Source organism: Lutra lutra, chromosome 8, assembly GCF_902655055.1.
Source record: "Lutra lutra chromosome 8, mLutLut1.2, whole genome shotgun sequence".
Classification (NCBI taxonomy): domain Eukaryota; kingdom Metazoa; phylum Chordata; class Mammalia; order Carnivora; family Mustelidae; genus Lutra; species Lutra lutra.
The window spans coordinates 50,637,917-50,658,347 of NC_062285.1; the positions used below are offsets into that span (position 1 = coordinate 50,637,917).

Below are 20,431 nucleotides of genomic sequence, written 5' to 3' on the forward strand. Positions count from 1 at the left end.
CCTGAGGGGACCCCTGGGTCTCTTAGGTGATTCCCACCTCCTCCCGAGCCCCCACCGTCACAGACTCAGAGCAAACGTATGTCCCCAAACAGCCTGACAGGGCACTGCTTTCATTTGAATGATCCTGATGCCAGAGGGCTCATCACCTTGTGGGAAGTGTGCACACCTCTCTGGGTGAGCCCCCTGAGCCTGCTTGAGCTGCCAATGGCCTCCCTCCCTAAGGCAGGCCTGTGGGACTGTCGGCCTGGGTTCTAGCTGCTCCAGTGTACCCCCTCACCCCACCCCGGGGCCTAGGGATGGCTCACTCACGGTACTGGCAGCGGTCCCCCAGGAAGCCAGGTAGACATCGGCACTGGGGCTGGTTGCCCTGGTTGACAGTGCAGGTGCTGTTGTTGGCACAGTAGCCCGCACACACCTGCTGGGTGCATTTGGGGCCCGTGAAGCCCGTGGGGCACCGGCACGTGGGCATGCCTGGCAGGAGAGGAAATGTGAGTGGGGCTGAGACCCACTGAGGTGCCAGCCCTGCTGCCATGGGAAGCAGGGCCTGGAGGACCCAGGTAGAGGGCCTAGGCAAAGGGAGGGATAAGGGATGCTGGGGCCATGGGTGGGAGGTGGGAGGCATGGGGTGGGCAGTGGAGGGAGGGACACTGAGGCTGTGGGTGGGAGGCGGGGGTTGACAGAGCACGGGGCAGAGGTGAAGCCAGGGAGAAGGGGAGTCAGGTATTGGGGAGCTGGGGATTTGCCCAGGGTGGGGCGCCGAGGAGCAGGGAGCAGGCGTGGCCTCTGGAGAACCGAAGGCTGTACCGGAGGGGGAGGCAGCGCATGTGCCCCCATTGCGGCAGTACTCCCAGCACTGGTCCAGCTCGCACTTGTCGCCCGTGTACCGGGGCTGGCAGCGGCACTTGGGCTGCCTCCGCGCGTTGAGGAAGCAGCTGCCGCCATTGAAGCACTGCAGGTTACAGGTTCCGGGTCGAGGAGCTGCGGGAAGGACCATCAGGGCACAGAGCAAGGGAAAGAGGGGAGCTCAGGGCTCATGGGGCAGAGAGTCCTGGGGTGGGAGAGGGGGGCTGGGGACATGGAGTGGGGGCATGAGCATACCATCTGGTGGGGGTGTTGGTGAGGGCACGGCCACACAGGTGCCATTATCCAGCCGCTTCCCATTGGGACAGGTGCAGACAGGCCCACTGGGGCTCAGCAGGCAGAGCCATTCACACTTCTTGCGGTCACAGGGGTTGGTCACTGTGGGTGTGGGCAGGAGTGGAAGGATGCTGAGCCTTGAGGACCCAGGACCTTCCTGCACCCACTGAGACCTGAGGTGACAGCCTGGAGACTCTGCCCCCAGACCCGCCCTCTTTGCCTACCTTCAGGCTGCTTGTGTTGGTGGTACAGGACCACGTCAGAGGCGTGGCTCAGGCCCCCTGTCAGGTTGATCAAGGGGCTGTGTCCAAACTTATGGATCTTGAAGACACGATTATTAATGTAGGTGACGCCATAGATGTAATCCTCAAAGACATCGATGCTGAAGGGGTGACTTAGGCCTGGGGGAAAAGGTGAACTCAGAGGGGACTCAGGTCCTGGTCACTCCCGAGGACACTGGCTCCCACGTCTCGCAGGCATCCCAAACTCAACACGTCCCAAACAAAACTCCCCCCAACCTGTTCCTCCTCCTGTAGCCACTACTGGCAAAAGGTCCCATTAGCCCTTGACTTCTGGGAACAGGACCGACTTCTGCTCTCTCTCCCTACATTTACTAAGCTCCTCCTGCCACCTCTGTTGCCTCCATACAGCTCAAAACTCAGTAGAATGAATGAATGGGCAAGTGGGCCAGAGGATGCAGGGCTGGTACAGAGGGAGTCCAGCGCTGGGGAGGAGGGAGGTGAGGCCGGGAAGGCACCGCAGGACTGCTGGGCGCCAGGATGAGGAGGATGGCAGATGCTGGGCAAGGCCTTGGACTCAGTGGGGAAGATAAGAGGCCCGAGGGCAGGGCCGGCTGAGGTTGCTCTCAGAGGCTGACCTCGTTTGCTGTCAGCAGCCACAATGGGGTCCGTGCCATTGAGCCGGATGCTGCCGATGACAGAGAGCTTGGCGTCTGCCCAGTACAGTCGTTCATTGTGATAGTCCACAGCCAAGCCTAGGGGAAGGCAGAGAGGATTGTGAAGGCCCAGCCTCGCCCACCCTAGACTCGAGAAAAGCAGACCTGTCTCCATGCTTGGGACAGCTCCATCCTGTCCCCATGACTACTCCTAGTCACGTCTGGGAAAAGCTTCCATGACTCGCTGTCCATCCCAGTCCAAGCCCCTTTCCCTCTTAGCTTTTATGTGACTTCAGGCTCAGCAAGTCCACCCCTCCCACATCCCCTGCCCCCTGCTGCCACGGACCTGTGGGCCATTGGATGTTGTCCTGTACCAGTGTCTCCCGAAGGGTCCCATCCATTGCTGCTGTTTCAATTTTGGGGTGATTCCCCCAGTCTGACCAGTACATAGTGCTGGGGAAGAAGAAAAAGTCAGTGTGGGTAGAACCTGGGGCTCCCAGAGGAGGCTGAGCAACGTGTGCCACCAGGTCATGGCCTGGGCACAGGGACTGCTAGGTAGTGGAAGGAGGGTGTCCTGTCTCCCTCCTCCAGAGAAAACCAGGGGAGTCAGCTCCCTGCCCAGGTTAAAGATCTTTTACTCTAAAGTCACACTGTGCTGATCCAGAGTCATCAAAGTGGGCAGAACTGCCCCCTGGAGCAAAGGAGGAGCTGGAAGTTGGCTGCACATGACAGCCAGCCACGTGGAGGTCAGGCCCCTACCCAGCAGGCCAGCTGGGAGTTCTGGCAAAGGCAGCCCATGCGGAGGGCCAGAGCTGGGTACGGGCCTGAAGATGCTAGGGTTGGAGGAAGACTCTGATCTCAGGGTGATCTGGAAGGGGAAGGACAGGCTTGGGGATGCTGGGTACCTGCCCCCCTCCCAGAGGCTTCCTAGCACCGGCTCGGATGCCTCCCCCCGGGAGGACCCCTGCACACCCCCTCAGCGGGTCCACCACAATGGCATGGGGCTCGTCGATCATGCCCGAGATGAGTGTCTTGCGGTTCTCGCCCTTCATTTGTGCCACCTCAATCACATCTCGGCCCGAGTCTGTCCAGTACACGTTCCCAGCCACCCAGTCGATGGCAATACCCCTTGGCATCTTGAGCCCTGAAATCTGAATGCAGGGGTGACAATTTCAGGGGCCACCACCCTTTGTCTTCCTGCCCATTATCCCCACCGCCACCTGCCAGCTTGTCCCTGCTAAAAAGTTAGCCTAGGCAGAGAGCCAGTTCTCTGATTTTGAAGAAATTCCCTGACACTTACCTTATGAGCCATAAGAGCTTTCTCATGTTTTGCTGAATTAGGCATTATTACCTTTTGCTCTACTGAGGAAAGAAGTGAGGCCCTAAGAGGTCAAATGGGTGCCCCAGCCCAACACAGTGGGTGGCCGTGACAATCAGGAGCTGAATGTGGTTCTGAGGCTCAAGGCCAGCGTGCCCACTGTACCCTGCCACCTTGGGCTGCCATGTGGCAGAGCCAGCTACCACTGCTGGCATCGCTTTGCCCACCTGTGGTGCCCACAACGACCTTGACTGCCCTGCCTGCCAGCCTCACCCTCTACCCCTTTCCACTGGCCTTTTCAAGCTCTGCTCTGAACCATCTGCTCTTTGCCATCTTTCCATCTAATCTGTGTGGGTCCCATCCCCGGGGTTGCGGGGGCTACTTACATTGAGGTGGGTGACACCCCGGTCAATCTGTCGCCGGTGGCGGTTGGAAGTGGTGGGAGGGGCGGCAGGTGGCAGGCTGCGATAGGAGATGGTCCCTGTGTGCCAGTTGGTCCAATAGACACGGCCAGCCTTGACATGGACATCCATGGCATCGATGCGGACACTCTCGTCACCCTGGAAGGCCTGCTCGTAAGCCGAATGGGGGTGACTGGGGAACAGGCTGCGGATCTCATTGTCATCGGCGATATAGAGGACCTGATACTCGGAGCCTAGATGGGCGAGAGGCCAGGTGTTGGGTGCAGTAAATGGTAGAGATGGGAGGCCAGGCTGGGGGGTGCTGGGCCTGCTGCTGGGATGGGCTCCCTCCTCTCCTTCCCTGAACTAATCTGATGTGACCTGGCACTCCAGAAAACCTTCTGGGCCTCTCCAGCCCCAGAAACTTCTGCCTCTCCACGGTCTTGGGGCTGGCATCCCTACACTCTGCCACATGCTGTCTGATACATGCTTGTGGGCACATGCAGTGGGATTGTGTGTGTACACGTGCCCTCGTGGGTGTGTGGGTGTGTGCGCGGCCGACGGGGGTGTCTGTACTCAGGCAGGTGCAGGTATGCACCAAAGGATATGGAAGAGTAGAGCTTACCTGTTCTCAATGCCCCCCAAGAAGGTAAACATGAGATGATGGTTTGTGTTAACTCAATGAAAGGAACCCTTTCACAAGGTGTATGTGTATCAAACCATCCCCTGTGCACATTAACTATCTGACAGTTTTGTCAATTACACACAGCTAAAGCTGAAAATGAAAAGCAAACGCGGTACAGGTGATTGCGTGCTGATGCATGCCTGTGCGCTCTGCGGGTGAGCGGTGGGTGAGGAGGCACGTATGGGATTTAGGTATACTGCTCGCACCGCAGGCTTCCTCCGATGAGCCAACCCCCAAACTAACACCCTCTGTGCCATGGCCGGCCTGGGGCTCTGGGGTTCCCTGCTTAGAGCGGGAAGGGAAGCATCCCTTCTACAGGGGTTTGTATCAAGGTGCCCGTAGCCCCACTCACTCCTGCCGTCTGTGGGCTGGGGCGGTACCTTCAGCCTTGCAGGTGTTGTGCGTCTTCATGAAGTTGCGGGCGCAGCTGCAGAGATGGCCACCCTTGGTGTTGTTGCAGAGCTGGGAGCAGGTGCCGAAGCGCAGGCACTCGTTGATGTCTGGGGGTTACACGGGGGAGGGGGGTCATGGAGAGTCTGGGTGTCTGCCCGCCCCCTCCAAGTCCCGCCTTCCTACCCTGGCATCCAGGCTGGCCCGGCACGGTGTGGAAGCCAGAGCGACAGGCACAGTAGGCGGCTTTCTCCGTGCGCACGCAGCGGGCCTCATCCCCGCAGATACTGGCGTTGGTGGCACAGCTGGTCAGCTTGGGGTCTGCAGGGGACAGAGCGGGTCCCCTGCCCTGAGTCACCCTGTGCCCAGGCGGCGGTTCTCTGCTCCGAGGCGGGCCCCTGCCCACCCCTGCTGGCGCGGGGCTTACCAATGCTGCAGTCCTCCTCGTCGGAGCCGTCCCCACAGTCGTCCAGCATGTTGCAGCGCAGCGAGGAGGACAGACAGCGCTGGTTCCGGCACAGAAACTCCTTCTTGTCTTTGCAGTGGGGGGTCTGGGCCGTGGGGGGCTCTGAGAAAGGCAGGGGCTTCAGACTGGCTATTGGCCACCCCACAGCCTCCAGGTCCACAGGGATGCCCTGTGGTTCTCTGTCAAGCTTCAGGGGATGCGGGCTAAACATTCAGAGTCCCAGTCTCCACCTCAAGACCTAGGCGCCAGCAAGCCTCCCGGGCTTTCTCCAGGGGCTTCTCTCATACAAGGAAGGGCCCTCGGGCTCCCGGTAACGGCTCCACACCCTCCGCGGATGAAGTTCGCACTTGGCCCACCCCCCTCCACCTCCTGTGCAGCACCCAAAATATGGCGTGCCCCTCCTCCCCCGCCCGCCAGCTCCACCAGCTCCCTGCTCACCACAGTCCTCCTCGTCAGTCCCATCCCCACAGTTGTCCGTGCCGTCGCACTGGCGCCCGATCCACAGGCAGACGCGGTCATTCTTGCAACGGAAGGGCCGGTTAGGAGGGCACACGAACCGGGCTGCAGCGGTGGGAGCGGATGGAGCCAGAATCAGACTGAGGGTCGGGCCTGGAGCCCCAGGAGAGCGAGAAAGGCCCGCCCCTGTCCCGGCCCCGCTCCTCCAGCTCACCGCACTCCTCTGGGTTTTCGTCGGAGTTGTCCCCGCAGTCGTCCTCGCCGTCGCACTTCCACGCCAGCGGCTTGCACAGGGTATTGTTGCACTGGAACTCGTCCAGGGGGCAGGTCCGCACTGGGCACCGTGGCCAACAAAGAGCCAAGAATGAGCTCTGAGCCCCAGGCTGACTGTAGGGGGCGGGATCTTGCCCCCATCCTTCCCTCCACAGGTGTAGGCCCAGAGGAATCACAGGACAAGCAGTGGTAGGGCTGGAATGAACCCAGTCCTCCTATTTTTATACCAGCCAGGCAGCTGAGCAGAACTGCCTCCTCTGGTTATTTAGGGGAGAAGAAGCCTTTCAGGGGAAGCTTGTACAGAAAGGTCTGGAGGGCCCTCTTTGGTGATTGTGGCAGGGCATCCGGGCCTACCCTAGTTTAACTGCAGGCACAAAGGAGGAGCACTGGGCTGGGAGTCAGGAGACTTAGGCTTCCCTGCCCACCAGGGCAGAGCCAGAGTGTCTGTCCTTGGCTATCTGGATGGGGTTGTGGAATCTCTGCTCCAAGCCCCAGACTTCTCTTACCCAAGCTTCACAATGAGGCCTTGGGCCACTGAGCCCAGGCAGTCTGGCCAGGGACAGGCACTGCTTCCTGGCCCCGGGAAAGGGAGAGGAGAGTGAGTGGGGACTGCCCCGTGGGACCTAGTCGCGTGGAGCCTGGATGGGCACAGCCAAGAGGTTTCTGCTGAATTTGGGCCCAACAGGCCGCTTGACTATGTGCTGCTGTGGAGGGCACACCCCACACAGAAATGTCCCCAGAGGCCCTGGGTCTGGCTCAGAGCTCTCTCCCCGACACCTAGGATAGTGCATGGCACACAGTATGTGCTTCAGAATGATTTTTTACCTGAGCAGTGACTATAGGAGAGGACGCAGGAGTGACCGGGTGGCAGGGGTGGGGGGTGGAGGGGTGGCGGGATAGGCTTACCGCCGGTGCCACAGGCTTCCTCGTCACTGCCGTCCATGCAATCAGCGTCTGCGTCACAGCGCCAGCGCAGGGGGATGCAGTGGCCACTCTTGCACTGGAACTGGTCCATGTCACACCGGGGGCTGCAGTCTTTCTGTGGGCACAGGAGCGGGCATCCTGGTCAGAGCAGGGCACCCCGGTAGCCCAGCCCTGATCCCTCTGAGGCCATCCCTCCTTCGGGCTGGTCTCCCTTCCCACCTCGTCAGACCCATCTGCACAGTCGTGGTCCCCATCGCATTTCCAGCGCCCAGCAATGCAGCGGCCATTGGCACACGAGAACTCACTCTCAGAGCAGGGCCGAGGGGCTGGAGGAAGGATAGGGGAGAGACAGGCCCCAGGAGGGTGGGCACAGGGACTCAGCCCTCGGCCGAGCAAGACCACCCATCCCCATGTCCCTGAGAGCCACAGGTGACAACCAAGATGCTCAACTAATCCTGAGCAAGCCAGCTGGCTGCCCTCATGGGATTAGCTGGGTCCAGCGGGGGCTCACACTTACCCCTTTGGGGTGGACACACATGAGAGAGGGCACGGGTCCCTGGCTCTGCCCTCAGGACAGACTGTGTACGGGGATCGAGGGGAACAGGAGAGGAACGACACCACTAAGACAAGCACCGGGATTTAGGGAGAGGCCAGTAAAGGATGATGGGCTGAGGCACAGGGAAGGGTGGGCTCTGGGGTAGTGGCAGGGGGTATGGTGGGAGCACGGGCACATCGGAGACACCTACCTCTGCAACCCCGAGAGGACAGTGTGAAAATGGAGAGAAACATGAGATGAGGTGAAATGGCACAAACTCAAATACACGACATGGAGCGGGGTGGGATGGGGTCAGCAGGGAGGGGGCACCTGACCCCCAGCCCCGGGAGGTGGCCACCTGCCCCGGTGCCACCTGGTGGGGGCAGGGGTGCTGAGAGGGGAGGTGCCCCAACTCTCTCGCAGCAGGGTGCCTGCAGGGTGGGGTGGGGAGCGGGGACATACTGCAGCTCTCTTCATCCGAGTTGTCCCCACAGTCGTTGTCATAATCACACTGCCAGCGGCCTGGCACGCAACGGTTGTTCTTGCAGCGGAACTGGTAGGGCTCACAGGTACGCTCATCTAGTGGAGGCAAGATCGGGGGGCAGATCGGGGCCGTCAGGCACGGAGTGAGGGCAGGCATGAGGGTTTTAGACAAGCGCTGGCAGGATGGCCAGGAGTGGGAGCGAGGGCAGCAAGGGGAAGGCCACGCTGCATTCCGGCTGAGATGCAGGGTCCGCAAGGAGGTTATGAGGTGGGAGAGGCTCGAGCAGGAGGAGCAGCCCAGGGGTGGACGAACAGAGCCTTGGGTGTGGGGTGGGCCAGGAAGATTCTACCCAGGTGTGTGCTGCTGAGGTGCCAGTGGGTGGGGATGGGGAATCCAAAGGGAGGTGGTGGGCGTGGGAGGTGGGGCCGTGGATGGCCTGCGTTCTGCCCAGGCCAGATGCCCTTCCCCCGAGAGCGGGTCTGGGGAGGCTCACCACACTCTTCCTTGGGCTCGTCGGAGCCGTCCCCACAGTCGTCCTCTCCATCACACTTCCAGCGTGCCGGGATGCAGCGGCCTGAGTCCTTGCAGCGGAACTCATCCACTCCGCAGGTCATCTGGGCTGCAGGGGGCGACAGTGGTGAGGTGGAGGCTCCTTGCTGGGGCGTGTTGGGGGGATCGTGCACCAGAGCAGCAGACGCTGCGGAGGGCAGGTGGGTGCCAGGGCTGCCAGGCCACTCACTGCAATTGGCGGGCTCATCGCTGCCGTCCACACAGTCATTGTCCCGGTCACACACCCAGACTCGGGGGATGCAGCGCTTGGTGATGGAGCACTGGAACTGGTTGGGAGCGCAGGTCACTTCAGCTGCAGAGTTGGGGAGAGAGTGAGGACCTGCCCATTCCACCCGCACCACAGCACACAGCTCGAGATCACCACCTTCTCCCTCTTCCAAGCTCTAGCTGCAGTTCCACCAGCAATTTCTTCAGAGAAAGGGACCATTTAGCTCCAGTTTTGGTGCTTTTTGCACGCACATCTCTATGCTGAGCATGATGTTTTTATGAGCAAGCCAAGTCACACCCAATACAATTTACATTGCCCATCTAATAACGTTCCCCGAGAGCGGCGCGGGCCCTTGACGAAGCGGTGGGTAGATCTCACTGTGGACTGTTTCCATGCCTGTCTGCCTACCAGCCCGCTCCCTGCCCACAGCTTTGGGCACTCACGGCAGTCCCTCTCGTCCTCCCCGTCCCCACAGTTGTCTTGCCCGTTGCAGCGGAAGATGCCGGGGATACAGCGGTTGGTATTGGTGCACTTGAATTGACTGGGCAAGCAGACATGGATATCTATGGGAGGTGGAGAGGAGGGGAGGGTAACTAATGGAGGGTGGAGGGTTCAGGGGCAGGGAGGGCCCGCCCCGCCCCTGCTTCCGTCCCACCCCCTCCACAGCAGTGAGCTGTGCAGCTTTAGGGCCCAGAGCAGCTGGAGTCCAGCCCAGAGAGGAGGCTGCTATGGGCTGAGCTCCCTTGCCCTTGGAGTGTTGTGTGAAACCTCCAAATCCCAGGGAGGGAAAAGGCGGGGGGCGGGGGGGGGGAGGGCAGCCGGTGTCTGGGCAGCCCTTTACCGCAGTTGGCCTCGTCACTGTTGTCTTGGCAGTCGTTGTCCCCGTCACAGATGAAGGCAGGGTTGGTGCAGATACCGGTTGAGCACTGGAACTGTCCAGGACGGCACTTGAACTCGGCTGCCAGGAAGGGAGCCTCAGAGTCAGAAGGACTGGGGCTGGGCATGGCCACTCGGAGCCTCGGAAGTCGGCTTGCTCCCACGACGGACCCCCTTGCCACCCCTGCTCTGGGCACTTACGACAGTCCGGGGGCTCGTCCGAGTGGTCCCCACAATCATCCTCCGTGTCACACTTCCACCAGAAGGGGATGCACTTGTCGTTCTTGCACACAAACTGGAGGGCAGGTGGGGGCAAGAGGGGTTGGTGGGGGTCTGGGGAACTTGGGAGGTTTTTGTTTGAGGGGCTGGGATGTTTCAAAGAAGTGGGAGGGTCAGGACATTTGGTGGGGGGCCTGAGCTGGATGGATGGAGGGGATGTGAGGTGTGCAGGAGGGCTGGGTGATGGGGTATCTGTGGGGGGGTCAGGGTGGAGGGTATTGGTGAGGGAGGGCCAGAGTTAGGGTGCGGGGGTGTTTGTGTGAGGTGACGGGTATGAAAGTATTGCTGTGGGGAGACAAGAGGTAGGCAAGAAATGTGGGGGCGTTAGCGTGGAAAAACCAGATGCGTGAGGACATTAGAGCGGGTGCTGGGGTCCGAGGAGGAGTGGGGGCACTGGTGTGGGGGGTTGGGGAGCAAGGCGTCGGTGAGTGGGGGTCACGGGGAGGAGCCTCACCTGGCTTGCTGTGCAGTTGGACACACAGGTGCGCCCGTCGCTGCCCAGGTAGAAGTTGGTGGGACAGGCACACTTGTGGCCCCCGCCGGGGGACAGGAGGCACAGGTTGCTGCAGCCACCATTGTTGACTTTGCAGGGGTGATTGGGTACTGCCGGAGAGAAAGGGGCTAGAGCACAGCCGACTGGGCCCAGCATATGGGCCACGCTCCCGGAGCCAGGGGCCTCCGGCAGAGTGTGGCCAGCACTCCCTCGTGCCACACTTTCTGGTCTGCTGAAGGCTGCCCAGCCTACTGTATCCTGGCAAACGGCTCCAAATCCTACTCGCTTAGGAGGAGGCTGAAGCCAGAGAAGGAAGAGATCCCTTCTTGAGTCCTGGGATCAGGTCATCCCTGAAGCCTCGTATGCTGCCTCCCCTGGGCCCACCCTCAGCTATGGCCTGCCTGCCTTTGGGGTCCCACCTCGGCGGTCCACACCCTCAGGGGCTTGCTGCTGCAAGACTCCAGGGCTGACTGGCCCCGGGCTGGGCTGCAGCTCCTGAGAGCCCGACCACGGCCTGTCTCCAAACCCTGAGTCTCCCAGTGTCTGACAAGCATGTCTCAGGCGATCCTGGAGATGGGGCAGAAGGCAACCAGTCCTGCTGGGCCCCATCCTCCCACAGGGGCCCCTGGTGCCAGGCTCCTCCTTCATCTGTTCCCACCCCTCAGCCACTCACCATCCGGCTGGCGCAGGGCATGGAACACATGCAGGTCCATGGGCCGGTGCAGGGTGCTGATGAGGAGTGTCTTGTTGGTGCCCGTGGTCTTGTGGGCTCGGTTGATGGACTTGGTCTCCCAGTCGGTCCAGTAGACGTAGTCTTCGAACAGGGTCAGTGCAAAGATGTGCGGGATGTCCTGGCTCAGCACTGCAGGCCGGGGAGGGAACAGGCCCAGCAGCCGGTCAGCACCTTCCCTATCAGATGCCCTTAACCCATAGCAACCCCGTGAGGTGGGCGCTTGCCCTGCTTCCAGATGGTTTGGTGGCTCCCCAAGGTTGCACAACTAATGAGTGGCAGACCTGGAACTCGAACTTGGGCCTCTGACAGCAGGTTCCTGGTCCGTAATATTATAGGATTCCCAGTGCTGAAGTATCCCGACCCCAGACCTCCCACCCCTGCCTTTTTCAGGGCCCTGAGCTGTGCATAAGAAGGGACCTCTCTTTCTCCTTCCTGAGGTAGCAGATGGCAGCCTCATGCCAGGGATTGGCCAGGGGCCATAAGCTGGGGTGCTCTGGAACCCCATACCCCTGGTGGGTGGTGTCCTCAAACCATGCCCTCGGACTTTTAATCCTACACTCTGACCTGAGGCCTGATCCACGGACTCTCAGACCCCCCCCACCCCCAGGTCCGCTGTAGGCAGGCAGCCTCACTTACCGACATGGCGATTAGAGCCATCCAGGCTGGCAAACTCAATGTAGTCCTCGCGGGCATCGGCCCAGTAGATGCGTTCGGTGACATAGTCCAGTGTCAGGCCGTTGGGCCACGTGATCTTGGTGTCCACGATGACACTGCGGCCAGACCCATCCATGCCTATCCGGCCGATCAGTGAGTGGTCACCCCAGTCTGTCCAGTACAGGTACCTGGCAGGTGGGCGGGCAGTGAGCCCCAAGAGATCCTGTGGCTGGTCCCCCTGGGAGCCCGCAGGGAGGCTGGGCCTGGATGCCTGAGCACACTTCTGGCTTTTAGGGGGTTCCCCCAACCCTCCTCGCCTGCGTACCCATTCTGGACGTCCACCACCAGAGCCCTGGGCTCACGGAGGCCAGAGCTGACCAGCACCGTCCGGTAGGCCCCGTTGAGCTTGGACACTTCGATGGTGTCCCGGCCTTTGTCACACCAGTACAGGTTGCCACCCACCCAGTCCACAGCTAGTCCGTCAGGATTGCTGAGGCCTGTCCGATGCAGCACCTGTGTCAGGGGCAGTGAAGGAAGAGCTCTGGGTGACCTGGGCCGGAACCCTCAGTCTCTCTGGGGCCCAGCTTCCCCCCAGTCTGAAGTGAAGCAGAGCTCTGTACCCCAGGAGGACAACGGACAGAAAACTCCCAGCCCTGGGCCTGATGTCATTGGAGGCTGTAGGACAGGGGTCTTCAGGTGAGAGAGACCGCACCCCAAGCCCCACAGTGCCTGGGGGTGAGCATTTAAGAGAGGTCTGTTCTGAGGGAAAAAGACTAAGATGACTAGGAAAAGAGCAGGAGGAATCTCCTAGATTTTACTCTCTGAGCTTGTGGGGAGGGAGAAGCCCAGACAAGCAGAGCTGTGCAGAGACTCTGTCGGGAAGGGGGAGGAAGGAAGAATTCAGTGGGATGCGTGGGGTGAAGGGGAGACGGCCTTGAAACAGAGAGAGCCCTCTGGAGAGAGACACCGGGACTGGATCTCTGCCACCCACCCCGCCCCCACCGCCCTGGTCTGCAGAGGAGTGGGCTGCCCCGGCCTCACCTGCACGTTACTCCCGTTAAGGTGCATTCTTCGGATCATGCTGCCCTGGGTCGTCACGTCCGTCCAGTAAATCATTTGTTCTCGGTAGTCGAAGTCCAAGGCGACGGCGTTGTTCAGGCCCTGGATGTGGGGGGTGCGGGAGAAGGAGGATGACAGAATCAGGACATGGGCAGCTGGAGGAGTCAGCAGGGGAGAAGGAGGGGGCTGTGCAGGGCAGGGAACATAGCTCCGGGCCTGGGGAGACGGGTGGGCTGAGGCGGGCCAGCGCGGCACCTGTTTCAGCAGCGTGTAGTTGGAGCCGTCCAGGTTGAGCCTGCGCAGGTAGTAGCGGTTGGCAAAGATCAGGAAGGGCTCCTCATCTGCAGACAGATCACCCTGGCTCAGCTGCCGGCCGGGGCATGTCCCCACAGCCCCAGTCCCCAGCTGTCCCAGGCGTCCGACGCCCGCCAAGGGCCCATCTCACCAGTCACGGCTTTGCAGCTGTGGGGGTCGCCCCCGCGGGGGGCATAGCCCTCCACACACAGACACTTGTAGCTGCCGTGCGTGTTGATGCAGCGCTGACTGCAGGGGAACGTGGAACTGCACTCGTCCACGTCAGCACACGTGCGGCCGTCGTCCTTCAGGCGGAAGCCCGGGCGGCAGCGGCACTGTGGGCACAGGGAGCCTCAGGCTGGGGCTGGGCAGGGCTCGGGGCCTCCCACCCCGAGACTGGGGCTTCAGCTCCCCCCACCCCGGGCGGCTGGCTTGGCAGGCAGACAGCAAGCAGGTGCTGAGCTGACCCTGCCTCTGGACCCATGTGACTGACGAACCCTGTTTCTACGACCTGTGAGCGTTATCTGACAGAGCTGCTTGTGCTTCACCTCCGAGGACTTCTTCACTTGGCTGTTCTCCCCCCACAGCAGCTGCCCCTTCTCAGGATCCTCTGCCAGTCCCCACCCCGCACCCCCTGGCCCTCCGGGTGTCTGAGTACAGGGCTCAGGCCTTGGACTTTCCCTCTTTTCCAACTATACTCACTCCCTTGGGGATCCTCTCCAGACTCATGGATTTTAAATGCTGTCTCTACAGTGAAAAACGCCCAGTGTCTGTGCTCCTTTGAGCTGGGTAGCCCACTTTCCAGCGCCTCCCTGACATCTGCTCGTCCCTCCTCCCATGGCCCTTGCCAGCTCTACCTTCCACAGAGAGGCAGAGCCCCACCAAGCACGGGTTTTGGTTCTGTTCCCCACTGGGTCCTCCGTGCCTGGAACACTGCCCAGCAGACTGGGAGCTAACTGAGCCCTTGGTGAAGGAAGGGATGAAGGAGCCAGTGATTGAACAAAGAGGGGCCAGCAGCTCCCACTCTGGGCGGGGCTCACCTTGAAGCCGATCTTGAGGTCCTCGCAGTCCTGGCTGCAGCCACTGAGCTTGCGGCTGAGACACTCGTTGACGTGGCAGCCGCGCTCGTCCGAGCCGTCCCCGCAGTCGTCCTGGCCGTTGCAGAGCAGCACCTCGGCCACACAGCGCCCGCTGCTGCACAGGAACTGCGACGAGGCGTTGCACTTGTGCTCTGCGGGGGCGGAGGCGCGGGTCAGTGGGGCACGGGGACACGGAGCGGGGGTCCCCCCGAGGCCAGGGCGGGGCCCACCTGAGCTGGTGCAGTGCGGGTTCTTGGGGGCCTCGTCACTCTGGTCGTGGCAGTCGTTTTCACCGTCGCACACCCACTGGCGGGAGCTCAGACAGCGCCCGTTGGCACAGCGGAACTCGTTGGGGCCACAGGTGGGGTACTCTGGGGGTGGAGGGGTGGGGTGAGGGGGCGAGGCTGGGGGCTCTGGCTGGGCCCAGGTACAGGGGAGTGGAACCCGCCCCTGCCGCCATCCCGGCTTAGCCTGCCCAGCTCACCGCATTCAGGGGACTCGTCAGATCCGTCCGCGCAGTCCCGGTCGTGGTCACACACAAAGTGCTTGGGGATGCACTGGCGATTCTGGCACATGAACTCGCGGTCATCGCAGGTGCTGTTGTACACTGTAGATGGAGACAGACGAGGTCCCTCAGCCCCCGCCTGGCCCACTGCTGCCTGTCCCTGGGGCCTTCGTGCGGTCTGAGAGGTGGGATGTGCAGAGACACCCATCTGGGCTGTAGACAGGGCTCTGCCACTAGCCACCTGGGTGACCCCGGCTGAAGCACTGCCTCTCCTTGGCCTCAGTTTCCCCTTCTGTAGAGTGAGACAGTGGCCCCACTCCTCATGCGCCCCTGCCACTTACAGCAGCCAGCTGTGACGCTCTCGTCAGCACCGTCAGCACAGTCCTTGTCACCATCACAGAGCCAGCGCTCCGGGACACACACGTGGGTGCCAGGGCAGGAGAAGGAGGAGGGTCCGCATGTCTTGCCTTCTGTTGGGGGAACCGGGAGCCACCGAGAGATTCAGGAGCAGGCACAGCGGGCTGGGCGTCATGCTGCCCCTCCTATAGCAGGGAGTGGGGGTGGGTGGGGTCTGTCCCTCCCAAAAGCCCCTCCCTGAGCCGGCCATAGCCACCCCTCACCGCAGTGTGCCGCCTCGTCGGAGCCGTCCCCGCAGTCGTCACTGCCGTCACACAGCCACTGCTTGGAGATGCAGCGATGGTTCTGACACTCAAACTGGGCCTCTGAGCAGAACTTGTCTGGGGCGGTTGGAAACCAAAGTAAGACGGGGGAGGGGATGGCAAGTCACTCCGCTGGGCAGGCAGGTGGAGGACAGATGGGAGAGACCCCAGGCATTCCTTTGTTGGGGGGGGGTCAGCATGAGCTAGAGAGATGCCCCCTCAGGGGCCCTAGGGGCTCTTCTCCCAAGGGCACACTTCCTGGGAAGGAACTGAAAGGTCGGGCATGGACTGGGACTCCGTGGCCACGGTGGGCGGGCGCTGGAGTTGGTCACTCACTGCAATGGGTCTCATCCTCGCCGTGTTCACAGTCGTCCTCCTTGTCACACGTCCAGCTCATGGGGATGCAGCGCCCACTAGGGCAGGCGAAGTAATTCAGGGGGCATCTGGGGCGCTTCACTCCTGGGGGGAGAGGGAGGCATGAGAGCACTGGCTCCCTGGGGTGCCTGCCGCCTGCCGCCCGCTGCACACCCGGCCTGCGGCGGGACCTGGGCAGTCACGCTCGTCGCTGTAGTCCCCGCAGTCGTTGGCACCGTCACACACCCAGCTGGGGGCGTAGCAGAGGGAGGTCCGCTCACAGGGCTGGAAGCGCACCCCTTTCACCCCCAGGCGGAAGTAGCTGCTGCAGTCGGTGGCGCCTGGTGGGGGCAGGGAAGCAGGTGACACACGATTCCCTCCACACTCCCTCCCTCGAGCCGCCCTTACATGGTATCCTTCAGGGGAGGAGATGCTGTCCACCCCTTCCACTCACCCTGCCCCTGCCCCGGGAGCTGGGGGCAGGGGGCAGGAGGCAGGAGCACACAGGCTGTGAGTGGGCCAGAGGGCTGCCAGAGAGGAGGAGTGAGGGAGGGGCGTGACTCACTGCAGTTCATCTCGTCAGAGGCATCCTCGCAGTCCACAAACTGGTTGCAGCGGCTGGAGTTCCCAACGCAGGTGCCATCCCGGCAGCGGAACTCGCCCACGCCGCAGGCCGTCTCTAGAACAGACCCCGCCCCGCGACCATCAGGCCAGTCTTCCCCGCAGAGACCAGGAAACCCCAGCCGGAACTCCTGGCCCAAAGTACCGGCCCAGCCACCCCCCCCACTGTACCCCCCCCAGAGCGCTGCAGCAGATGCCCTGGGGCCTGGGGAGGCGGGGTGGGGGGGATGCGGGGCGGGTCTGAGCAGGCAGGCAGGCCCTGTGTGGCACTCACTGTTGCAGGGGATCTCATCTGAGCCATCTCCGCAGTCATCCGCCCCATTGCACCACAGCATGTTGGACACACAGCGTCCATTGTTGCACTGGCGGAAGGTCTTCTTGCAGCGGCGGGAGTCTGGGGAGGGGAGTGGGCCACGGGTCAGCAGCAACTCTGGGAAGGCAGCCTCCTGAGGCCTTGACAACCTACTCAGCCCAGCTCTGGGCCTGGCCCAGGGTTGCCCATGGCTCTGCCCTTCACGACCACCCCAGACTCCTCAGCCACATAGTGGGTCAGGGAGATTTTGCGGCCCTCACTTGCACGCCTGGTCCTGCTGGGGGCTGGGGACCCTGGAGGGCCGGGGGAAGGGAGGTGGGCTGGGGCACTGGGGCTGGAGGAGGCGCTTACTGCAGTAGGATGGCTTCTCGTCAGATTTGTCCTTGCAGTGGGAGACGCCATCACAAGTCAGGCTGAAGTTGATGCATTCACCGTTGGCACACTCGAACTCATCTTGTGCCCGGCAAGAGGAGTTCATGGCTGGCGAGAATATGGAGCGAGTGTCATAAGCCAGGGCCCAGGGGCCTGGAACGCCTCTACCCCTCAGCCCCCCGGAACTGAGGTCATCCCGAGTCCCTCCTTGGTAGAAGGTTTCGGGGGGCCGGGCTTTTGGGAGTCTGGGTGGAGATGGCGCCAGTATGTGCCCAGGGTCCCCCACCAGTGTCCCCCTCCTTCATCTCCTCTCTCACCGCGGCAGGTGAGGTCCTCTTGGAGGATGCGGCCTCCTCGGCAAGAACAGTTGACGTGGCCTTGGTGAGTGAGCAGACACAGGTCCTGGCAGCCACCGTTGTTGACGCGGCAAGGGGAGAGCTCGCCTGAAACAGGGACAGACGACAGTGGGCTCGGAGTGTTCACGGCTGTGCACACACAGGAGGCCCCCACCCACTCACACAGCTTCTTGGCGCTTCCTAGCCCCAGGCCTGTGCCATAGCGGTACATGGCTGGGGGAGCAGAAAAGGCGCTACAGGTGGGCCAGGGGGAGTGTCTGGGGTGGGCCTGGGGCAGAGGGGGTGTGTGCTCTCAGGGGGATGATGTGGGCTTCGTTGTGTGCTTTGGGGAGATTCAAGTCTAATGGGCATCATGGTGGGGCCCCAGAGTAAGCGTGAGAGGCCTGGGAAAGCTAAGATCTGGGTGGGGGCAGCTGGGCAAGGCAGGTGCACGGGCATGCGCACGTAGAGCATGAGGTAGGCAGAGCCTGGGATGTGTGTGACCAGGCTCTGGGGCATGTGTGGTCCTGGGGGATGGAGAAGGACTAGGGCATGTGCTGGGGTGTCCAAGGATTCAGGTGAAACCATCGTGGGGTGGTATGAATATGTGTACATGTGTGTGTGTGTGTGCACAGATGTCTTGAGGGGGCTGGAGTAGAGGGGTGTTAGGTGTCTTGGAGTTTCTTGGGGACTGTGTGTACCAGGTGTGTACAAGTGGATGTCTGCATGTGTGTGTACGTGCTGGCACCATGGGCGGGAGAGCAAGGCTGGTGGCAGCGGCCCCACTCACAGCTGTTGGTGTCATTGGCCACGGCGATGATGCCCATGGGCTGCTGGGGGATGTCCACGCGCAGCAGCTTCATGTCGCTGCCCACGTACTTGTTGGCACGCTGCACGGCTCGCCGCACCCAGTCAGTCCAGAAGATGTGTTCCCCGTACACAGCCAGCCCGAAGGGGTGGACCGGCTCCGACTTCAGGATCACCTGCGGCACCAGCACCAGGCCCATCACGGGTGGGCTCAGGTCTCCCGCCCCAACTCTGCCCCATGGCAGCCGGCCCCAGGGGCGAGGGCGCCTGGCCTTGGCCCAGATCCCTGGACGCAGCTGGGAAGGGGAGGGACCCACAGAGACATCTTGCCTTTTCCTCCCTGAACTGATGAGGAAGCCAAGCCTGGACAGGATGGGGGCCGCATGAGGCCACATAGCTACGTGGCCGTGTCCTTGACTCATTCTCCCCCCAAATCTTCCCACTCAGTGGCCTCCCCTCCTGCCGGGGCAATCCCTTTCTTGGCTGACCTACCGCCCCTGGGCCCACCCCACCTTGAGCCCCATTCTGCCGGCCCCCCCGACTCACATAGCGGTGAGAGCCGTCATACTCGCACCGCTCGATCTTGTCCAGGGTAGCGTCGGAGAAGTAGAGCTTCTCGGCCCGGTGGTCAATGGCCAGGCCGTTGGGGGTACGGATGTCCTTCTCGATGAGAGTCAGGACGTTGGCTCCCGACAGGGCTGCCCGCATGATGCTGGGGTGCTGCTCATTCCAGTTGGTCCAGAACATCAGGCTGGGGGAAGGGAAGGCCCCGGGGGTCAGGAGTCAAGCTGGGGAGTCTGCCACAGAGGGCCCGGACGAGGGCCAAGAGTCGACCAGAACCCAAGGGTCAGCCAGGGTGTGAGGCAGATGCCCACAACCCAGGTGGACTCACAGTCACCAAGGCCAACATGGCCAGGGTCCCAGAGGGCCAGGCTGCCACAGGGTCGCTGTGTGGGTGTGTGTGCACACGGACTTCTCGGTGTCTGGGAAGCGACCGTCTGCATTTACTGAGAGACGATGGTGTAGCAAGTAAGGCAGGCTCTGGGCTCTGATCCAAGCTCTGCCACTTACCAGTTCCTCACTGGAACCTCAGCAAGTGACTTAACTTCTCTATGCCTCAGTTTCCTTCTCCAGGAGGCAGGGATAATACTACACCTGCCTCATAGGTGGTTTAAGGATTCAGAGTTAATGTTTACCTAATGACAGCTGGTAAATGCCACATGACTATTTCCCATTAGGTTATTCTTAACTGCTGTTTGCCTGGCATCTGGGAAACACTTGCGAGTGTCTCATATATGCCCGTGCTGGGGACACACGGACCCCACCCTCAAGGAGTTCTTGAAAATTACCCTCTCTGTCATTTCAGGCTTTTGCATATCTGGAGTCTGAGCCCCAGTTCTGCCCCTTACTAGCTCTGACCTTGAACCAGCCTCTTGTCTTTGCACGTTGGCTTCCTCTCGGTAAAGGAGGTGGTGGGATCTGGCCATGCTCAGCTCCCTTTGCGGGGTGGGGAGGCTCCGGAGCTGGGAGTGCCTCACTTCTAGGCTGCTCAGCCACTGTGCTAGGTGTGACAATGTGTTCCTCTGACCACCTGCTCTGGATCTTGACCCCTGGGTCCTCTGTCCTGGAGATTCACACTCAGGCCTGGGGCGGGGCTGAGGAACCGCACTTTCCTGCATTCCCCAGACAAGTTGCATGCACCCTGGAGTTGGAGAACCGTCTAGCAGCAGAGTCAGTTCTGTTTCCCAGCTTCCTCATAGCAACTGCCCCTGCATCCCCGCCTGAGGGTTCCACATCGCCCACCCTCTGCTGCTCGGGACACAAAGCTGTCTGCTGCTCGTGGACTTGTCTCCTCAAACCTCTCCAGGTCTGTCTCTTTTTTTCAAGTAATGTCTACACCCAACGTGGGGCTTGGACTCGCAACCCCAAGATCAAGAGACACGTGCTTTACCAACTGAACTGGCCAGGTGTCCCCAAGGTCTCTCTCTTTTTAACACCCCCTCCCGACTCAGTTTGAGCTGAGGCCTCCTGCTATGCTCAAGTGGGAACAGGACACCCGTTTCCACTTAGGGAGGTGCTGGCTGTTCCCAAGCCCTGGGACCTAAGGAGGCTGAGGCTCTGCTTTAAAGGCGCTCATCCTGGGGGAAGTGGGTGGGGGTTCTGGATGGCTCTCCGAGTTCAGGGTGGGAGTGTGGACAGTGGCCCGATGCCAGTGATGGCATCTCTCTCCGGCCTCCACAGGAGAAAGTGTTATCC

The 20,431-nt window shown here is 61.5% G+C and overlaps 1 protein-coding gene across 1 annotated transcript in view; it reads right to left on the minus strand.

Moving 5' to 3' along the window:
* LRP1 (LDL receptor related protein 1) overlaps positions 1-20,431 on the minus strand; it is an 80,149-nt gene that overhangs the window by 2,262 nt on the left and 57,456 nt on the right. The window contains exons 43-83 of the mRNA XM_047740281.1: positions 18,722-18,926; positions 18,159-18,351; positions 17,351-17,476; positions 17,013-17,141; positions 16,623-16,742; positions 16,293-16,406; positions 15,919-16,068; positions 15,710-15,832; positions 15,335-15,451; positions 15,056-15,184; positions 14,694-14,816; positions 14,440-14,580; positions 14,171-14,361; positions 13,282-13,465; positions 13,092-13,177; positions 12,819-12,938; positions 12,103-12,290; positions 11,760-11,965; positions 11,064-11,252; positions 10,352-10,500; positions 9,820-9,913; positions 9,584-9,700; positions 9,186-9,305; positions 8,704-8,826; positions 8,458-8,583; positions 7,943-8,059; positions 7,165-7,271; positions 6,928-7,060; positions 5,963-6,082; positions 5,731-5,853; positions 5,254-5,394; positions 5,013-5,147; positions 4,817-4,936; positions 3,737-4,005; positions 3,005-3,183; positions 2,379-2,485; positions 2,015-2,131; positions 1,362-1,538; positions 1,099-1,239; positions 805-978; positions 310-471 (exon numbers count right to left, since the gene is read on the minus strand). Coding sequence (XP_047596237.1) covers positions 310-471; positions 805-978; positions 1,099-1,239; positions 1,362-1,538; positions 2,015-2,131; positions 2,379-2,485; positions 3,005-3,183; positions 3,737-4,005; positions 4,817-4,936; positions 5,013-5,147; positions 5,254-5,394; positions 5,731-5,853; positions 5,963-6,082; positions 6,928-7,060; positions 7,165-7,271; positions 7,943-8,059; positions 8,458-8,583; positions 8,704-8,826; positions 9,186-9,305; positions 9,584-9,700; positions 9,820-9,913; positions 10,352-10,500; positions 11,064-11,252; positions 11,760-11,965; positions 12,103-12,290; positions 12,819-12,938; positions 13,092-13,177; positions 13,282-13,465; positions 14,171-14,361; positions 14,440-14,580; positions 14,694-14,816; positions 15,056-15,184; positions 15,335-15,451; positions 15,710-15,832; positions 15,919-16,068; positions 16,293-16,406; positions 16,623-16,742; positions 17,013-17,141; positions 17,351-17,476; positions 18,159-18,351; positions 18,722-18,926 — 5,885 coding nt within the window. The remainder of the gene's footprint in view (positions 1-309; positions 472-804; positions 979-1,098; positions 1,240-1,361; positions 1,539-2,014; positions 2,132-2,378; positions 2,486-3,004; positions 3,184-3,736; positions 4,006-4,816; positions 4,937-5,012; positions 5,148-5,253; positions 5,395-5,730; positions 5,854-5,962; positions 6,083-6,927; positions 7,061-7,164; positions 7,272-7,942; positions 8,060-8,457; positions 8,584-8,703; positions 8,827-9,185; positions 9,306-9,583; positions 9,701-9,819; positions 9,914-10,351; positions 10,501-11,063; positions 11,253-11,759; positions 11,966-12,102; positions 12,291-12,818; positions 12,939-13,091; positions 13,178-13,281; positions 13,466-14,170; positions 14,362-14,439; positions 14,581-14,693; positions 14,817-15,055; positions 15,185-15,334; positions 15,452-15,709; positions 15,833-15,918; positions 16,069-16,292; positions 16,407-16,622; positions 16,743-17,012; positions 17,142-17,350; positions 17,477-18,158; positions 18,352-18,721; positions 18,927-20,431) is intronic.